The sequence below is a fragment of the Phalangium opilio genome, unplaced genomic scaffold (genome assembly GCF_054372755.1).
Source record: "Phalangium opilio isolate 3A_F unplaced genomic scaffold, DU_Popi_V2 ptg000024l_1, whole genome shotgun sequence".
In the NCBI taxonomy this organism is placed as follows: domain Eukaryota; kingdom Metazoa; phylum Arthropoda; class Arachnida; order Opiliones; family Phalangiidae; genus Phalangium; species Phalangium opilio.
In genome coordinates, this window is record NW_028324155.1 from 8,407,383 (window position 1) to 8,428,607 (window position 21,225).

The 21,225-nt window shown below is 39.4% G+C and overlaps 3 protein-coding genes across 8 annotated transcripts in view; 1 reads left to right on the forward strand and 2 right to left on the reverse strand.

Moving 5' to 3' along the window:
• Window positions 1-11,593: 11,593 nt before the first annotated feature.
• The window catches only part of Rlip (Ral interacting protein), a 60,604-nt gene continuing 50,972 nt past the window's right edge, over window positions 11,594-21,225 (forward strand). The window contains exon 1 of the mRNA XM_089868495.1: window positions 11,594-12,258. The gene's annotated coding sequence lies outside the window, so the exon portion shown is untranslated. The remainder of the gene's footprint in view (window positions 12,259-21,225) is intronic.
• Window positions 15,441-16,974, reverse strand: LOC149692657 (uncharacterized). Of its 6 annotated transcripts, none has more exons than XM_089868546.1 (2): window positions 16,627-16,974; window positions 15,441-16,256 (listed from the first exon to the last, which is right to left on the reverse strand). In XM_089868546.1, exon 2 carries the CDS (start codon window positions 15,942-15,944, stop codon window positions 15,459-15,461), a length of 486 nt encoding a protein of 161 aa, XP_089724672.1. In that variant the 5' UTR covers window positions 15,945-16,256; window positions 16,627-16,974; the 3' UTR covers window positions 15,441-15,458. The 6 variants fall into 6 exon arrangements, with proteins under 6 accessions (XP_089724672.1, XP_089724670.1, XP_089724669.1 ...); XM_089868544.1 differs by having other exon boundaries at window positions 15,441-16,259; XM_089868543.1 differs by lacking the exon at window positions 16,627-16,974 and adding an exon at window positions 16,381-16,620.
• Mcm6 (minichromosome maintenance 6) lies at window positions 17,185-21,128 on the reverse strand. Its single transcript, XM_089868489.1, has 12 exons — window positions 20,935-21,128; window positions 20,682-20,831; window positions 20,346-20,619; window positions 19,555-19,694; window positions 19,231-19,489; window positions 18,874-19,166; window positions 18,670-18,811; window positions 18,331-18,594; window positions 17,974-18,264; window positions 17,647-17,908; window positions 17,436-17,575; window positions 17,185-17,358 (listed from the first exon to the last, which is right to left on the reverse strand). Exons 1-12 carry the CDS (start codon window positions 21,024-21,026, stop codon window positions 17,254-17,256), a joined length of 2,412 nt encoding a protein of 803 aa, XP_089724615.1. The 5' UTR covers window positions 21,027-21,128; the 3' UTR covers window positions 17,185-17,253.

The window sequence follows — 21,225 nt, forward strand, 5'->3', positions numbered from 1 at the left end:
CAACGCACACACCCAAAAAAAGCACTATAGAAACAAAAGCAAATAAATATAACAGAAGTTACAGAACGTAAGGTAGTTGGGGCGAAATAAAGCGAGATTTGTCATCGTAAAAATATTGATAGTGCGCGGACAAGTAAGTGTTAGCAGTCATTTGCGCCTGCAATTTCTTCATCCAGATCATTCAATTCTAAACCTAAGATTACTGGCAACCCTGAATTTAGAGCGGTTAAAGTTAGAACACGGGGGGGGGATTTCTCTATCCCCTTCAGTGAACGCAATCTATACCCAAGCCGAGCTTCTCACTTCCTGTTATTCCAATTTGCCATTGATAGAACCAATTTCCACGCGAGTTACGTATTACGTTGTTCGGTTACTCTGCCACAATTCTCAGTTGTTGAAATTACAACGCCTTCGACTGTATTGCTTTTAATTCGCTAGATATTTACAATTACAGAAGCAATATTGCGGCAGCGGGAAGTTTCGTATATATATAATCGCTCAAAGTGGCAATTGGATTTAGGGGATGGGGCCCTACCCGGCACATCGGGGATTTTGGGACCTTTTCAAAAATGCACCCCCTAGGCCTACCTACCAATTTTACAAGGGTTCTTTCTCTACCACCGTGTTACAAAGTTACACTATAGCTAATTCCATCAATCTAATTTAATTACTTAAAATAGAAATAATTATATTTAATCCTAGTATTAATTCCGTATAGAGAATGTCATCGTATACCGATTGGGGTGTGCGGGTGTAAGCGTGACGTGGGATTGGGTAGGGTGAGGGGTGTTGTGGGCCCCATTCAGGGAAGGTGCATTAATCCCCCAATAAATCGTGTAATCCTCTTTTTCAGTTAGGGTTAGGCGGGAGATGAAGGTCCATTTTGTAGCCAGAGAGCTCAACGCGACGTCCCATCCTCCTAATAAAAATCATATTTGCACCCTGACTATTTACCACCAAATGGAACCCGGACATACTACCAAGAGGTGTTGGATACATCATCGCGAAAGGTGTTAAGCCTTAACCGTAAATACGATAGGGTAAGGATAATGTTAGACCCCGGTATGAGGGGTTCGGATAACAATAAACCCCAAAGTTTATAGGGTGAAAAAAGGCGCGAAACGATTTTACAATGGACCTAATCCCCGTAGCTCCCCGGACACATTTTGATAAGTTATAAAAATGACTGAGGAGATTACGTGTATATAGCGTTAGGGAGAGCACCTGTTTCACTCATCGCCCAAGAATAATGCGTATTTAAACATCATGGATTACAGCGATTTAATATTGAAGGGACGTCCCATTTATAATTGTGTCATGAAATATTATCAATCACGTGTACAGGGGTCTATACTAAATATAGAAATTATTTTGGAGGTCACCTACCCCCCCCCCCCTCCCCCTCGGGGTCCATTGCCCATCAAGGTACCTTTTATTGAAAAGACATTAAAGCTTCGCTTATGGGACGGTCTCTGCCGACCCACATAAGAAAAACCCTTCCTAGAAACTAGTCTTTTCACATCTTTAACCTTGAAAAGTCTTTGTCAATTCATTTCTCCCAGGAATATTTTACCAATAGGTTTGAAGAAAGCACGGGGTTAAAATAGGAGAGTGCATCTTCGGTTATTCAAGATTTTTGGGAGGATTGAAGATAATTCGCGATGGGAGGGGTAGTTGTTAAATGTCAAAAGTGAAAAGTAAAAAAGGGGTAGGGTGAAGTCGACCTCGACCGTGAGAGAATGAATGTCTCACTAGTTGGTCGCCAGGTTGACGGCGTCCACTTTGACCTTGTCATCAGTCCCCATTGCCCTGGCCTTGATCCTGTACCCAAGGGAAATTAGTTTTTCCCGAAGATCTTAGATATTTTACCCTCAAAAACACCGTCCTTGGAAAAATATTCAGGGCTCTCACAAAAGGACAGCTTCCACTTGGGTCAGGCTAAAAGGAAAGGTAAGAAAATTGATTTCTAATCTATACAAAAAATACCATAAGTAACATAAAAGCAATAAGTAAGACATTTAAAACTTGCCATAAGGCAAAATCTGAAGGAAGGTTTGTTAAAGACGGGAAACAGGAGCCTTAGTGTGACCTCACCGATGCTATATGCCCATAAAACCAAAGAGCTACCAAACATGGCCGCCGATTGACAAAGCTAAGCCCGTGACGTTTTAACATCGGCACTGACGTCACAACTGAGATAGCTCTATTCAAAGATACTACATATTTGGGAATAGGCATACATCAATCAGGGCCAGAAATAATCGCCTTTGAAATCCCAATCAGCGCCTATTTTTTGACAGTTTTCAAAAATAGGGCCTATAAGCCATAAGGTATAGAGAGAAGCCGCGAAAGTTTCTGGGTGTTCTTTTGGCAATAAAAAGCGCTATTATAGGGCGATTAGCTGCCCCGAAAGTTTTCCCAACATTAATGGCCCACGAAAACAAGAAGAATAGAGAATCGTAAAAAGGGGCCAAAGAGGCGGATCAAGAAAGACCCCTACCTAGATGCAAGCACACCCCGAGACAAGAGTATGGCGGTCAACATGAAACGGACACTAAAACCCCCAAGTTTTAGCCGAAAAGGCCAACCAATCTTGTAAAAAAAATGGACCTTTTCTACAGAAACCTCGAGCTATTTATCAAAAGCAGTGTCAACCTTTCCTTATTGGGTTATAGGCGTAATGTAAGATTGGACCAAAATTGAAATGGTCCATAAGGAGCTAGCTTATGGGTCCCTCGAGATACCCAAACAATTTTTGTTCCCATCAGCATCGTCGCTTCTGGGCGTGTACCGAAGCGACACTAACAAAGGGGTCAAAGGTTAACTCGTTAACGACAACACTATCCCCCAATATTTGAGAAAAGGGGTACTTCATATGGCCCTAAAAATATAAACACTTGACTGAGCTATTGAAATGCAGCTAGGTCTTGAAAGCAAGGCGATGAAAATTCGTAGATCAAAATAACTATTTTAAGAATATCATTATTTCAGCGCTCACTTTAATACGGTTTATTATCTATGGGATTAATTTTAATTCGGCGACTTGCAAATTTCGATATAAAGTTTCTGGCGGGAAAATAAAAGGGATTTACCTTTAAATCCTGCAGCGCGAGCTCCGACACCCAGTCCGAACAAACAGAGGGGAAAGACACTAGAGAGATTTAGCGTCAACTATTATCCTATATCACGAAACGATTCATATAGTATCTTTCCCCTCGGATAAACAGCCTCAGGGAAATTTGATTATCACTGAATCAAAGGATAGTAAAATTTATTTCTAAACGATTCAAACTATCCTTGCTCTAAGCGCGATGGTATAATGTACATTACGCAATACGTCAGTTTTGGAGCAAACTACGATTGTCATTTTGCTGGTACCTAGTTTTCCAATAAACTAGTACTATAGCTACTATAAAATACCGTCTTTCCTTTACCCATAATCCCTTGGACGCGGCTATATAAAACATCTTCTTTATATATATGCATCGTCTTCGTGGAAAAATATTCACAGAGAACAAAAGCTAGCTCCATCCCATAAATAATCCCACGATATAAAATTTAAATTTAATTCCAAATTAATTATCGCTACGATTATTACTCGATAAAGCTTTATATAAACTTCGAGCGGCTTAGTTTCTTTATAAATTTTTGTGTATAACAAAGGGGGGGACCAAGCCGCCCAAACACTAATCATACAAAGTTAAATGTAAAATTTTACAGAGTATCTGTTGTAATCCAAGCCACTCAAACACTAATTTTACAAAGTTAAATGTAAAATTTTATAGAGTATCTGTTGTAATCCAAGCCACTCAAACACTAATTTTACAAAGTTAAATGTAAAATTTTATAGAGTATCTGTTGTAACCCAAGCAACTCAAACACTAATTTTACAAAGTTAAATGTAAAATTTTATAGAGTATCTGTTGTAACCCAAGCAACTCAAACACTAATTTTACAAAGTTAAATGTAAAATTTTAGAGTATCTGTTGTAACCCAAGCAACTCAAACACTAATTTTACAAAGTTAAATGTAAAATTTTAGAGTATCTGTTGTAACCCAAGCAACTCAAACACTAATTTTACAAAGTTAAATGTAAAATTTTAGAGTATCTGTTGTAACCCAAGCAACTCAAAGAACAGGTAGATTTTTGATAGTAAATCGAGGGGGTAACCAATACCTATAAATGAAATTATTTAAAATAAAAAAACAAAAATCACGAAATTTAAGTCAGAGAAACTATTTTAACTCAGATGATACCTCCCACCTCCTTGGATAAATTCTCTAGAAACATAAACGCAAAGTGCCCCCACAAAACTAGTTCCATAAATATCATAATATGACCTTTTCTTCCCAAAAAAAAAGGAAAATATACATTTATATTTTTATCTTTGTATTGTATTGTCCATTTTTTCCTTAAATTTATGTTATGAATTATCACTTCTTTTTCAAAGCTTTTTACCGTAGTATTTTTTGACAAGAAAATCTTTTTAAAACGTTTGTCAATTAAGCCCTAAGAATAGGGCCACCGACGATTCTAAAAAGTCCCCAAACCAAAAAAAGGAAGTTCAAAAAATATAATTTATGGCCTTCAACAAACAATATTTTTCACATTTTTTTCGACACGGCGTATAAAGGTGCGTGGATACCTGATTTTAACGTTGAATATCAATCCGCCTTAGTATTGGTAATATAGCAAATTACTCTTGAAGAAGAAGAATAAGAAGCCCAGAACATCGTTATGGGATGAGCGAGCTCGTAAAAAAATATAGAACGCGCGATCTCTATTCTTTGTTAAAAGGGAATCTTGGACAATACGATATGGCTTCTTTCTTTGTCGAAAACGACTTTTTTGTCCGAGATAAGACTCGTTTTATTCAACAATGGCCATCTCCCCCTCCCCCTTCTGACAATTTGTGACAACTTATATTGACACTAAGTGCATCATATCTCGCGTGAAATATGAATCACCCTTAAAAGATGAATTTCCTATTATACTTCGGCGCTATAAATCTTAACCATTTTTTTTAACCTACAACCAACTTTGATTGGCTATAACTCGGCTTCTAATATAGATATAACAAAATTGAAAGTATGAAAATAAACTAGACATTCCGTAGAGTAATTCCTCCAAGTATCATAACCCTAGCAATTATAGTAACATTCCAGCGACCGTTTGAAGTTGCGATAAATTAGAGAAGAAAAAAACCTACACTACTTTAATTTAATTGGCTATAGATTGCCTTCTAATTAAGATATAACAAATTTGAGGAAACCACCGTAAACTAGAAAGTCAGTAGAGTAGTCTCTCCTAATTTCATACACATCATAATTAAACTGGGGTTATGACAAGCGTTTGAAGTTGGTATTATAATTAGAAACATTTTGGTGATCTAGGAAGCGTATTTCCCCCTCAGAGTGTAATGGCGTCACTTGGACCGCGCGACGATAATATACGGCTGAATTTACTCCATATCCCCATGAAAAATCACTCTTAAATAATATCCCGTCCCTAAGCAAGCAAGCAAACTGCGTAGAATAAGTTTGTTATTCACGTAAAAAATGAATCAACACTTAAGTTGTTTAAGCGGTGACATTTCCCGCTTTAAAAACATCCCCATTTTTGTTTTTCCTCCTTTTCCCTTCATAATCATTTTGTAACAAGGCAAAGCACTTATGTCCAGATGCTCTCGTCGTCTTGCTAGTGAACTGTCTAAGATTGGCTTCCCATTCAGGCGCCCGCCAAAAGAAAAACTACTTTTTTCCCGCCATTGAATTTCTTCGAGTCACTCTTATCTATGCCTACATGTCTTGAAGAAGAAGAAAAAAAAGGCAGCGCGTGAAAATCATAGTCTTTCCATTAACTAAAATCACGAGCTCAAGGCGTATAGAGTTAATAAAGAGGAAATATTCTGGCTCGCGCTTATCTTAAGCCTAAAAGTTCCCGCCAAGATTCCAAGGGATGGAGAGAATCATTCTCACGTCGCCTATATACTACTACGTTTAACGTTTCGTGGCCTAGCCGTTCAGTTTCCGGTCAGAGATTTGTTTAAAATGGGATAATCTTTAAACACGAAACGGTTCATTTTGGAAAATGTACACGTAGAAAGGGACGTGCTCACTATAAAGTTGGGAGAAGCGAAAAAACCTCTTAGTATTTGATTGACAGACCAAAATGGCGGCCAGCTACCCGCGGCATGCACGATTGGATAAGAGATATATATATATATATATATATATATATATATATATATATATATATATATATATATATATATATTCACACACCATGTTTAAAGTAATAATGAAATGTATATATATATCGTATTTTTAATGGGGAAGGAATTAAAAAATGGGGGCAAAGGTCAGGGATTAATACGCGTAGAGTATTGATAAATATGGGCTCGAGTGGCCTCTGATAAAAAACTATACGGTCCATCAAGAAGTGATATCTAGTTTATTAGGGATAAGGTAAAAATTCGCCACATTTCTAGCTTTATCTCCAGTCCAAACGTAGGTCCGGAGTTAATCCCCGCCGCCTCTAAATTACAACCAGCATCTCGTTGGTTCTTGGAAAAAAAACTCACGTCAGGGCGACGCGAATGACGAAAATTACGTATTTGTCCGACTGAGGAGAGGCGAAATAGCCCGGCCTCCTTTTACGTCCCCCCTTGTATTTTGAAAGGGGGACTGGGACTATGGCGCGCGAATACAAAGGCATCTTATGCCTACTCCCTAATAAACTAGATATAACTTCTTGGTTCCATATGACATACGATCCTTGAACAATTTAAACGGGGATATAATATCATCGAATTCTTTAGTATTTCATTTACATTCCCTTTAAATTAGCCAAAAAAACAAAAAAAAAAAAAACTAGTGAGATATTTATACATATGGAGAGTCGCTAATGGGTCCTCGGATCTCGTCTCGACGTGGCTTCTCAATTTCGATGGAGCGAGCATTTAGTTGACGATTAGAACCCAATATACTCGAGTCTCCTTATCTATAGTGGCTGCCGTTTCCATCTAATGTATCCAATAAATACCTCCCCCCTCCCCTACACCCCCCCTCTAGCTTGAGTAGCTTCCAAAATACGCAAAAAAAGAAAAAGAAAAAAAAAACTAAACAAAACAAAACTTGAAAAAGCACACATACGATAATAACTTTCAAACCAGTGACACCCAATTTCAATTAGGACGAAAAAACAAGTGGATAATTTGGACTGAAAAGCTTTTCAGAGGAGATAACCACTCGTAAAGTCAAGCACGAGGGGCTAATCACTCTCCTGAAAAAATAGAGAGGTTAATTGAGAATTTTTAGAGGGGATAACCACTCGTACAGTCAAACACGAGGGGCTAATCACTCTCCTGAAAAAACAGAGAGGTTAATTGGGAATTTTTAGAGGGGATAACCACTCGTATAGTCAATCGCCACTCTTCAGGTGTTTTCTTTCAGGTTCTTTCTTCCTTCCGGCATTGTAATTGTTACTCAATATAATATAAGGTAATGGTAGCTTTATAGCTAAGGGGATTAACCCTCCTTACCCCCTCCCCCCTCTGGTCTTATTAAATCGGCCATAAATCTTAATCAAGTGGAATGCGCGGGCGATAATACAAGTCTGAACTGTCTCAAAGCCCCGGAACCCTGACCCCTCCCCCAGCCCCAAATCTACTTAGCCTTACTTTACCTCCCCCCCCTAGTTATTCGCCACCTATCCCTAAGGAATGAATGAATTCAAAACAGATACGAACACTATAGACCTATACTATATCAACTCGCGGAGCCCATGGCGTCACAGATTTTGTCCATCCTGGCTGGGGCCCTAACTGAGTCATTATGGGCCCCCAAAGTGAAACGAAACGTAGGTTCTATCCCATGTCGCCTATTCCTCGCGTGAAGCGAGTATTGAAATACAATATTCCTTGGGAAAATGATCAAAAGATCTCAGTTGCGCATAGCTCTCATAGATAGTGTTGCCAGTCATCTGCAACAGACGGAAAAGCTTGCATTTCTGTTCCAAATCTTTCCTGGCAACCCTGAAGCGGGGTAAAAGTTAAGAAACGGGGGGAGGGATTTCACTAGCCCCTTTTAGCGCATACTGTCTATAAGTGAGGTGGGGGCAGGTGTTGAGACAATTTCGATCCGATATAGGGGTAGGAAGAGGTTGCAGGGGGGGGGGGCAATCCCTCTAGGGCAATATATTATTGGCTATAACGTGGGGGGAGAGGAACGACAGGCTTGATGACTGCAACGATCAATTAGGGATGTAATCGCTAGAAATCCCCTTCTTCCGGCATCATTGTTTTCCCATTCCCCCGCTCCCCCCCCTTAACTGTACTCTTTCGAGATGCGACCCAAACATTGGAAGCATCGATTTCAATCCCTTCACTGCATGCCCTATAACATCTCGGAAAATCCACTCTGTCAGCAACATAAAGTAGATCAGATGGGTATAGAATAATCTATTACCCATATATGGCAACAGAGGGTTGCCACAGATTTTTCATTTCAAAATTCCCTGACATTTCCAGATTTTCCCTGACCATCTAAAGCCAATTTCCCTGATCAATTTTCAAACTTACACTAGCAGAAAAGTCAGAATCTGAGAATGCAGCTTTTAAAAATTCCTTACTTACACTAACAGAAAAGTCAGAATGCAGCTTTTAAAAATTCCATATTTATCATCAGCTTTGTACTAATAGACCAATTCGAATATTACATGCAGAGAAACAAACTTCCAGGGACAAGCCGCCATTCTGAATAATTTCTCTCCCGCCACGAAACACCACTAGAGGGCAGCCCAAGCTCACTGCGTGTTAGAGGCTAGCAAGCCCGGTCATGCCTCTAGCGATGTCTCCTGGCGTGAGGGAAATTATTCAGAATGGCGGCTTGCCCCTGGAAGTTTTTTTCTCTGCATGTAATATTCGAATTGGTCTATTATTCTAATTTTATCACAGTTTTTAAATGAAACTACTATTTAGTAGTTAATAAAACTTTATTAGGAACTATCATAAACAGTTAATGTAGGCCTATAGAACGTTATCATTGACCTGGTGCGCCTAGTTGACCGTGACTACACATTTTCAAGTCAGTATGCAACGGAAATTCCCTGACTTTTACGAAAAGTTTCAAATTCCCTGACTTTTCCAGGTTTTCCTGGTACTGTGTGCAACCCTGCAACATCATATTTCATATCCCTCTATCTCTTACCTTAGTAGGGGCAAATAGTATTGTCTCTCTCTCTTACAAAGTTGCTCCGTTGGGGAGATAAGGTGCTCAAACACTAGACTCTTACAACTCGGATACGTATCAACCTCAACCATCTGAACTCCTAAATGAAATAGGCTCATTGTATAATGGAAGAGCGGGGGGGGGGATTGGAGGTTTGGGGGCTAAATTGAGCTGCCAAATATCTCTCTCGATATAAAATCCCCAGTTCCAAGCCAATTTCCTTCCCATCAAACTATACTAAAATGCAATCTTAAATTTACTAATTTCCCCTTTACTTTTAGTTTCGAATCAAGACATTCTAAGGTTACAAATGACTATATAGCAGCATCTTCTCGGGATAGAAACCCCGCTGATGCTCGTGTCTACCAAATAGATGGATCAGCGCGCCCAACTCCGCTTTTATTGGCGCCCAAAAGTTGCGCGCGCGCGCTTAAATTGCGCCAAAATGTGGAGCGCGCGCGCTCGCGTGCTTTATCCCGCCAAAATAGACTATTCTGATGGAAAATAAAGTAACAGTGGGCGCGCGTGAATTTAGCTCGTGCTTTTAAATTTCGAGATGCCTTTCAAGAGGGGACGGGGGGGATGAAAATGACGAAATGGTCGATGGGATATTAGGAGAGGAGCGCTGCTCATTGTACGTTTATTGAGTAAGAGGAGGATAGGAGATGCAATATCGTTACTTGCCAATGAAAGCGGCAATTCCAAACTGAGAGAGGCATTTTCCACGCAACAATCTCTAGGGGATTTTGGAAAAACCCTCAGCCAGCCGTCAATCGGGGCTTGAAAGCACATACCTCTTTTTAAACTAACTTTTTAATATAAATTTATAAACAAATAATATAATCACTAGCTTCGTTACCTTGGTGTTTTGGGGAAGTGGAAACCGAGAAGAGTTTCCTGTCTATGTACCACACCATAAGTAGTTTGATATGCTTATGACCACACTAAATAGTCTGAACACCTATTGAATATCTGCATAGTATGGGGTTTTTTTTGTTCTTTTTTTTTTTAGTAGCTTACCCTTTTATTTTCAAAAATAAAATAAAAATATCACGCAAACATATAAATAAGATAATAGACTAGTGTCTAACTTATAAACTTATAGACTTATGTTATCAGATTTTTCAGATGGCTCTTTGTTGGGAAGGGAAGAAAAAATCAAACATTCTTTCTATTGTAACTATTTCTACCCCAAATGTTTAGAAATCTTAAGCTTGAATGACATGACATACCAGGCCAGACCACCAAAAATAGAGGCGTCACCTAGTCCTAATCAACTGTAGCATGCAATGCAATGACAGGTGTGGCGCCACTAATACTGCCCCTTCCATAAAGGGAATACGAAGGGTTGAGATGGTTTCCTAAAGGAGACCGTATCTTATAGATGTTCCCTTATTCTACTCTAAGCGTCGAGGGGCCAACCACTTTCCGTAATTGGTGGTACAACACCCCATCAGTAATGATTACGAAATTAGTCCGTAATCCTTCGTACTCCTGTAACCAGGCATCCGTAATCATGTGTCAAAACTATGTAATCACACTAAATTATCCTTAATCATGTGTAATAATTATGTAATCAAGCTAAATTATCCTTAATCATGTGTAATAATTATAAAATCACACTAAATTATCCTTAATAATGTTTAATTACACTAAATTATCCGTAATCATGTGCAATCACACTAAATAATCCGTAATCATGTGTAATTAAACTAAATATCCTTAATCATGTGTAACCACACTAGAACATCCTTAATTATGCGCAATCACACTAGAACATCCTTAATCATACGTAATTACACTAAATATCCGTAATCATGTGTAATTACACTAAATCATGCTTAATAATGTGCATTCACTTCACCTGTCCCCATGCCTACAGTTCTACGCGTTACAATCATTATTGTACTCAATGATTACGTAATCAGTGTACGGGCAAATTCTTACAAGTTAGCCTCTCGGTAACCGTAACAATCTTATTTCGAAGTATCCGACATCTCCGGTATTCCCATAAATACTCTTTTCAAAGCTGACAAGGTCAAGGGCACTCGCGCTAGAGCGCTAATGTAGTTCGAAGGTGACCCCCAGCATCATCGAAAGGGGGTAATGATGTCGCTAAGATTTCTATTCTAAACCTCCACTCCCATAAATTCAAAAGGTTCCAGTTTAGGGCAGTTTTTGGCGTCCAAAGTGCAAAATTTGTCAGGGGGATGTAAAAAGTAGCCTAAGCCTGCCCAATTATGGCGGACTTCTAGGAAGAAAAAATAACCCCATGTTTTTCGTAGCGCGTGGTCTCGTGATCTCTTTCCCACGGGGCACCACCCCCCCCCCACCCCACCCCCACTGGATAATAGTGCTTTTAGCAGGAGCATATCGCTCTCTTTGTCCGAAGAACTACGCAGTTTGGGCTTTCTTTTTATACGGGGCGCCATAAAAGTTGAGAAACGAAACGCAGTTAATGATTTGGTACCAAACGGGAAACAACCTGCCTAGTCTCAATCGGCATCCCATCGCGAGAGTCCCGGAAAAGATTTCACGGCCGACATAAAGACGCTCAAGAACCGCCGGGAAAAAAATTGTCAACATACAGCGCAACTATAGCTTAATAATTAACCAATATTAAGATAAATAATTCCGTCGCGATTGACCAAGAGGACTGGACAAATAATCCCGTCACAATTAACCAAGAGGACTGGACAACTAATTCCGTCACGATTGACCAACAGGACTGGACATTCAAATTGAACTTTTCCAGATAAACCACCACCTTCAAGACCCTTCAAGACGTCTTCCTAACAAAAAGGTATCGGACCTATCCTTATTCCTTAAGTTGTGACCTGGGACAAAGTCTTAATGAACTAATTTGTGACTTTCGAAGAGTGCGGAGAACTAACTTCTAACAATTAAGATAGTTAATTGGTCCTTAAAACAAACTCATTATCACGCGTAAATCGTGGCGAACTTTCGTTTAACCACGACAAAAACAATCAAGGCATCAAATTTCAGAAAACAACGCGTTTGGACACGGTAAGTCGTAAAAACCTTTACTAGCACGTAGTCTATAGAGAGCTTTTAGTTGGCTGAGTAGTACGTCCTAAGCCTTGCCAAGGTTCTGGCAGCCATATTGGTAGATATTAGCTTTCCTTCTGTATTCAACCCAACAGTATGGCCGTGAAAATTATCTCACGAATCTTAGCTCCTTCCCCAACCGAAAGCTCCCTATTGACTTTTCTTAGCACGCATTTTATTTTTATTTATTTTTAAGCCTGAGGATTTTTGTAAAACTATAATTAACTTCAAGTTGATAAATTCGGGCTTCACTTTTTCTGGTAACGAATCGCGGCCGGCCATAACGGGGTAGATTAGTTAAGTAGGGATAATCAGTAGGGGGATGACGTCAAAAGACTACTTCCATTTTATGGAATGCAGTGGGGGGGGGGGGAGGGTTGTGTGTAGTGGAAAATCAAATTGTATCACCTGCTTGCTTATAAATCTTCCAAACATGAAGAATAGATTCCATAACAACATACCTACTTTTGAAAAGGCCTTGCCACGAATTATGGCCGCCGACTGGCCGCTCCGATTCTATACCGGGCCAGGTTGGCGCGTGTCTCGCGCCCATAATCCTCCCCCAAAAAACCCCAGTCTATTCCCGCCATTGTTAAGGGACTTCGCGTGATGTTCCGACCAGGCGATTTTCTTCACCTTGAAAAATAGACCATTCCATTAATTCCAGAAGAGAAGCAAACACCAAAAGGGCGGGGCCCCATTCTTGGGTTATTTTCCTCACGCGAAGAAGTACCGCTAGAGGCCGTCAGGCGCGTAGGGAAATAACCTAAGATGGCCGGCCGCCTGTGTGCTGGTTTCTCTGTAAGTAATTTATGGAATGGTCTATATACCAACAAACGTAAACTAACTGACCATGCGTTGAATTCCTCCATGGAGTATGCGGAATCATCTTTTAGATTCAGTCTGCTCTGTTTTTTTTTTTTTTTTTTTTCATCTGAAATCATAAAATATCTTAGAATATAATTTTGAAATAAACAACGAGTTCTTTATGAATGCCCCCTAATAAACTATAGCTTAAAAAATTTGAAGGGTTGGGAAGAGATGAACGAATCCAATGTACATACAGGGTGTTTCGGGGGAGGGGGGGAGGGAGTTTAACATGAGGAATTGAAAGACGTTCTTTATGAATAACCCCCAATAAACTATAGTTTAAGAAACTTAAGGGCTGCGAAGAGAGGAAAGAATGAAATGTATATGCAGTGTTTCCGAGGGGGGGGGAGTTTAACATGAGAAATCGAAAGACGTTCTATATGAATACCCCCCCCCCCCAATAAACTATAAGAGGAAAGAATGCAATGAATATACAGGGTGTTTCGGGGGGGGGGGAGCGTTTAACATGAGAAATTGAAAGACGTCCTTTATGAATAACCCCCCGCCCCCAAATAAACTATAGTATAAGAAACTTGGTTTGAGAAGAGAGGAACGAATGCAATGTATATACAGGGTGTTTCCGAAAAGTCGCGCAAATTATGGTTGGGGGGGGTTCTTTGGGCGATTTTGAGTGGAAAATGTTTTGTCATTTGTCCTAAGGGGAACGGATTGGAGTATTTTACGGATGACACCTTATAATTAACACGAGAAATTTAAAGACAATGCTAATTTAATTAAGGGGCCATCCGTAAAACACTCCAAACATAACATTAATTTCTGACACTTTTCAGAAACACCCTGTACATTAATTGATAATTATAATTACAGTTCAAACATATTTTTTAAAACGACTCTAAAAATATCGAGGGGCTAATCACTGTCAGCTTTCCCCGTACACCGATTACACGTGATCATTTTAGCATAAGGGTAGGGCTATTGGAGATTGCTCATAATCACTTTAGTACAGTCAAAGATACAGCCGTGTACATCGATTAGACTGAGACTGAGTGAGCGGCCCCTCGAAAAATATAAACCAATAAAAAAACTGATTGGTTGCTACCCCCATATGTGTGTGTTAAATACTTTTTAGAAAAACGTGAAAGCCCTCGGGCCAGCTTTTGGGACTGTTGAGAGAATTTCTGGGGGTTTATGAGGGCGCAATTACTTTTATTAGGGTGATGCTTGGGTACCGTCACTCGGGTTCAAGTTCCTCGGGGACAACTACCTACAACTTTACTAGCTTCTGAGTTAAATGCGTGTGGTCCTTGCAAATTTTTAGTATAATATTGAATAGATGACGAGATAAAAACCACTGCAAGAGTCGCTACAGCCCCCTTGCTGATTTTTTAATATTATAGTTTTTATTACCTAACGTGCTAAAGAAAGATGTTAAAAAATAACACATTTTTGGCCAAGGGAGAAAGGGGGAGGTTATCTATTCCAGGGATGATGATAGTTAAGTTATTAGACATCCATCCGCCATATTGGATTTTTACCTACTGATAACCTTTTAAAAACTCGGGTTGCAATATTTGCGAACTAAAATTACTTTGATCAGCGTTTAATTATAAAGATTACATAAATCATTTCTATAAACATATCTTAAGCCTTGGTTACCTAGGATTTAATTAGTAACGCAAAGTTAACTCACTTTATACTAATGAATGCCAGTAGAGAATGTAGAATATGACTAACAGATTACGTTAACTATACTTAAGCAGACAACGTAACAAAATTCCCAGTAATTAATACTTAAATTACCCCAAAACAAATTTGAAACCTGTGGCATTATTTTCCCTACTTGAACCATAGATATATTAAAAGGGTAGATACACAATTCAATGGGAGGTCGACGCGGAAGGGGCAACGAGCAGACAGCCGCTATTTTCTGGGGGTAGCCGTATAAAACGCCATCTATCGGGAACTTTCGAAACTAAATTAAGGGATGAGCTTAGAGTAGTGGCACTCTATGTTAACCCCCTATAGGGCATAATAAGTCAAACCCTCGGAGATGCCATTACTCCATTTTATACGAGCTAAGAGCGGAAAAACGTATTTTATAAATTTTACACCTGTAAAATCTTTTAAAAAAACACTTGGAACTTGTATTTCTACTTACTTTCGAGGAAATACCACCGTTTTCTGAAGGTAAGAGTCTTTTTTTATACATTTATTAGTAATAAAAACATTTAAGGCGAGCTAAGCCTTGGTCATGGCCATAATGTAGATTTGCACTGTTGCACAGAATGATAGAATGAAAGAGGCTGTACTTTCGTGACTTGGAAAATTTATTTTTTAGGCTTTTCGAACATTTCTATGGCAAAATGAGGTAGGAGACTAATGAAATATTTAGTGGATAATTTTGGAAGCAAGGTATCATTGATGAATTGGTTGTCTTTCACTATCATCAAGATTTCGATGTTATCGGGTGGCACAAATACTGCCAAAAAGCATACGGGTACGTTACACACGAAAAGCTGACCCTGAATCTGATGATAGACGTCTGAAGTTTTTCTCAGTTCCAGTTCATCCGTTTCTTCGTCAATGTAAAGGTGAAAGTTACCCGAAGCTGCTTTTCCTCTGATAGTTTCTTTATTCTTGAAAATAGTGTAAGGGCATTTGATCTCCACTAAGTACAGCTGGTCCTCAACCAGTATAAGGCAATCGGGGCTTGCCCCAAGGAAGCAAAATTGTGGATTAACAATCAAACCCACAGAGGTGTGACACTGGGTATTGATGTGTTGCCTGAATATTTGAAAAAGCAGCGGGTTCATGCTTCAATCCCTGATCAAAGGACAACGCTCCCATTTCTTCTAATGCTTCAGATTGTTGCCCGAGAGTCAAATTACGGAGAGTCAGTTTAGGGATAATTTCATCGGTTACATTACTTTGATCTCCAAATTAGTATGGAATCGCGAACAGTTTGAGCGCTCTACGTAGTCTCTTTCCAGTGGTGGGAAAGAAATCTGATTTTGTAAAATGTTTTGAACAAATCCGTAAACTGGAGATATCAGCTGTTGTTATAGAATCAATCCACTTCTTTCTAGTGGCAGTCTCTTTCGGAAAGTTGTGGTAAGAAAGAAAACCTTCTTTACACCCACAGTTTGAACGCAGCAAACATGAGTTGAAGCCATGATTGTTACATAAATAAGTAAATAAAAACGTTTATGTTATATTTCGTTTTATGCCTTTAAATATAGAGACACACACTTAACAAAGTTTGTTTTGGTGGGCACCATTATCGACTCTTATTTTAAGAATATGTAACAGTTTAATGTCCGGATATTTAAATATCAGTACCTTAAAACGTTGCTAACGTTTTTTTAACATGATAAAATAACGTTTTTCAACGCTGAAAACGACGCTAATCACTAATCTGCCGTGTTTTACAAGACCAAGGCTTAGCTCGCCTTAAATGTTTTTATTACTAATAAATGTATAAAAAAATACTCTTACCTTCAGAAAACGGTGGTATTTCCTCGAAAGTAAGTAGAAATACAAGTTCCAAGTGTTTTTTAAAAGATTTTACAGGTGTAAAATTTATAAAATACTTTTTTCCGCTCTTAGCTCGTATAAAATGGAGTAATGGCATCTCCGAGGGTTTGACTTATTATGCCCTATAGGGAGTTAACATAGAGTGCCACTCATCCTTATGATAGTTCCAATTTTGGCCGCTAATTTGTCCCCGATAGATGGCGTTTTATACGGCTACCCCCAGAAAATAGCGGCTGTCTGCTCGTTGCCCCTTCCGCGTTTTTTCGTTAAGCCTAAGCCAGCGAAGTGGATCTAGACCCTTTATAGTTTTACTATATCTATGACTTGAACCGAAACCAATGTAGTCTGCTAGTCGTCAATGAGGCAGGTTTCGCTCATTTTCCTAGATGACGTAACGCCATCTATAAAAAGTATGAAGCACTAAATATCCCAAAAATAAAACGCGCGCTTTTTAAAATTTCCCTAAGCCGTTTGCGGGGCAAAAACGACAACGACGCCGAAATGAATAACAAATATAAGTTAGAAAACATAAAACATGAAAAACTTTATTTTAGTATTAAAGACAGTTACAAAAAACGTGTTAAAAAGTTAGAGGTAGGCTTCAGTGACGTAATTGGGATGTACAACTAAAAGGGGATCGTCATCTTTTTTCTCCGCTTCCTCAATTGATGAAAGAGCGACGATGACGCGGTCCTTTAATAATTACGAATAGATTAATAAGATGGATTAATTACTTACTTGGGAGGGTATCGAAGTAAAAGGATACTTACGTGTTCAATTAGTCTATCCAGAACCTTTTCAACAAGAGCTTTCTTTTTGGTCAACTCCTCAACACTATCAATGTCCTCTTCAATTTCGGAGATGTACCAATTGATCAATTCACTTTTCTTCATCCCTTCACCTTCCTCCTCTGAAAAATGACACCAAGGCTTAGCTAGAAAAAGAAAAAGAACCTTAAAGACGATGATTAAACTTTCTTACCATCATCGGCACGATTTTCCGTTTTCTTCAACTGAATGATCAGGAGATTTGAAAGAGCTTTGTATTCTTCATAGCTGATCTTTTGTCTTTCTTTCGGTTGACTGTTGAGGGATGGCGGAAATTCTTCCTTATCTTCATCCTGAGATACATCCATGGGTCTTTCCTCATCTTCGTCTTCATTCAGGTCAATATCGGGTTGTTCCACCGTGATAATCGACTTGTTAATCAGGCGATGCGCTTCTCTGACGTGTTTTGGTTGAACCTGGGAGGGAATTTCACGTTCAGTCCTGCCACGCGCGTGTCCACTGTCCCGTGATTGAAACTTACCTCGTCCGAGCAATACATTTTGGCCAAGGCTTCTGATAACCTGATCATACTCTCCAATTGTCTGACGGTAATTCTCCAACAAGACTTGCTTAAACCGGCCGTGTCTCTTTGCCTCAATTCCTTGTACTTATCAACCAGAAATATTTGCGCATCTTTGGTCAACTTGGGTTTAAATTGTCTGGCAAAAATCAAGTAACGCAGAATGTCTTCATCCGAGTATTTCCTTTCAATTAATTCAACTTTAAAGTTGTGAAGATCGACGATGCGTCTAGCTATTGCGTAGTCCGTCACCTTTAATGTCCAGATTTAAGACGTATTTAGCTTTAACTAAAAAGTACTGAAAAGATTGATGTGTACCTCATTAAATTGATCAACTAAAATGAAGAATAAGTCGAAACGGGACATGATGGGGTCACTCATGTTGATATTTTGTTTCAAACTTCGGGCTTTATCATAGCGTCCTCCAATAGGGTTAGCGGCCGCCAGGATTGACGTCTTGGCGCTAAGGGTCGCTTTGATACCCGCTTTGGCGATGGAGATGGTTTGCTGTTCCATGGCTTCGTGAATGGCAACTTGATCGCGTAAATCCATCTTGTCAAATTCATCAATGCAACAAACTCCCTTTAAAATAGAGAAAGGGCATTGAATTCCATGGACATTCTAGGAAAACTTTGGCAATAGTTTTCCCCATCTTACATTATCAGCTAACATGAGAGCCCCGGCTTCAATAACAAATTCATTTGTCTCTTCATCTCTAACAACAGCGGCTGTCAAACCAGCCGCGCTTGAAGCTTTCCCGCTTGTATAAACAGCTCGAGGGTAAAACTCCGAAACTCGCCTATAAATTGACATGAAATAGACACTTGACAATTTAAAATTAAGAAAAGAAGTCTCACTTACTTTAAAAATTGACTTTTGCCAGTTGAGGGATCTCCTACTATGCAAACATTAATGTCGCCTCTTAGAGAAGTACCTTCCCCAGTCGTCTTGTGAACTCCACCAAAGAGCATCAATAAGATACCCCTCTTAATGTCATCATTACCATGAATTGTCGGGAAAAGACTGGTAATTAGATTCTGGTACAATTCCTTATCCTGACTCATGGCGTAAATTTTTTCCCATTCTACCGTTGACATTTGATTTCTTAGATTCTCGACTGTCATATCTTCCGGACTAATTTCCTTCCCTCCAAACTGAATTAAGACAATGTGTTAATTCCTCTAAATTAGTTTGGGAAGAACCAGTTATTATATTAACCCTGGGATTTGTAGCGCAGACAGAATGAGCTAGAAAAGCCATTCGGTAGGACAGTTCCCGAACCCCCAGTTCTTTCAGGCCCTTAATGCCACCAGCGTCGGCGGCCTCCCCATTTCTCTGACGGGCGGGGGTCTCCGTTCTTACACCTTTAGTGGCCAGTTGTCTTACATCAGGTACAACAACTAAAGTTCCAGTGAAATCGCAACGATCTCCCGGTTGGGCACTTTCTACTGCTTCAGCTCGAATAATTATGTCAACTCTATTTATTAAGAGGACATTTAAGTTATAGTCTTTGAGTAGCTTGTCTTCCCCGAAACCACTCACGTTCTGGGAATGCTTCCTCTAGGTAATTCAGCTTGGGTTTCTTGGATTCTAACTTTTTGGAAATCAACAAATTTTGATCTTGGAATTTCCAAGCCAAAACGTCGCCTATTACTACACACTGGATTGCTACAAATTGTAGGCTAAAATAGATCAGTTTCATTAAGTTTTATTTTCTGAATCCCTGATTTTTGAAAGGTGGTGTGTAAATAAAATAACCACATGGATAAAGGATGCGCTCCAGGAAATTTTTTTTCACGCTTAAAGGATAGGCAACCCTCTATTTCCGACCGAGGGGCCACTCACTTAACATAATCTGTACTAAATTGATTTCGAGTATTATTTTAAGTTCCCTGCCCCTGACAGTGCTGAAATTATTGCTCATAATCAGTAATAGGCGTACAGAAACTCTGAGAGTGAGTAGCCCCTCGTCTCCGACGGAAGATTATTCGATATAAACTCTTCCAGCTTCGGTTGTCAGCACGCGCAAAGCTAGGTCTCTATGTTGGAGCGGCTTACCTATAACCTATAACGTAGCTTTGTACGTGCTGACAAGAGACGAAAGAAATACTGAATCTCTCTCCCTAAAATCACTATTTCTTTCGTCTCTCGTCAGCACGCACAGCCCCACGTTATAGGTTAAAGCTTAGCCGCTCCAACATAGAGACCTAGGTTTGCGCGTGCTGACAACCGAAGCTGGAACAGAATCTATGTCGGAGATGGGGAGTTTTGCCTATCCTCTAGCGTGAAAAAAAAATTTCCTCGCGCGCATTCTTTATCTGACAGCTAACTACCTCAGTGTACTTGAACTGTTGCTCGATATCCTTAATAAGTGTTTGGCAATCAATGCATTTAAAAGTTGCAACAACTAACTCAGGATGTACGGGATGAGCTCTAACCACTTGTCCAGTGATTCTCATTAAAGTTCCCACTTTAGCAGTTTTTAATTCCCTTATTTTGTGCCTAGTTGGCAAATCTTTGAAGCCAACGAAAAATTCTTTGGGTTCAAGGTTATCAGTTCTGTCACTGACAAAGTTCCTGACAGCCTGACAAAGTGCGGGGTAAACCCTGATAATAAATATTCATTAAATGGGTCGCCTGATTAATTAGGAGATGTAATTAACGCGAACCTGTAATATTCTTCTTGTATTGTAGTAGATAGACCTTGATTAAATTTTTCTACATCAAGAAAAGAAACTAAAAGAGTGTTTCTCTCGGGTTTGACGAGTTTTCGCGCTTCGTCCGCGTATTTAATCTCTCCATTTTCATCAGATTTAAATCTAATTAAACGAAAATAATTTCGTACAGGCAGATCCCAAACCCAATCCCATCCCTTTCTTATTGTTCAGCCTAGGCTTAACGAAAATAGACGTAAAAACTTACTCTTCTAAAAAGTCTTGGAATAATTTTTGGCAACGATCAGCTACATCATCCTTTACTCTATTTAGAGCCACGTTTTGATCACCGACATCCATAATTGTTAAGAATATTAACCATAAACTTCAGACAAAAGCGAGAGCGCGAGAAAAAAGCGTGACTTATTTGGCAGACGACTAACTTTTCCCGCCAAAATTTCTCAAATCTCTCTCCGATTGGCTAGCCTCCCTCCCGGAGCCTCCCCCCTCCCATTCCCCTACTTACTAGGAGGCCGATGACGTCAGAAGTTGCAACTTT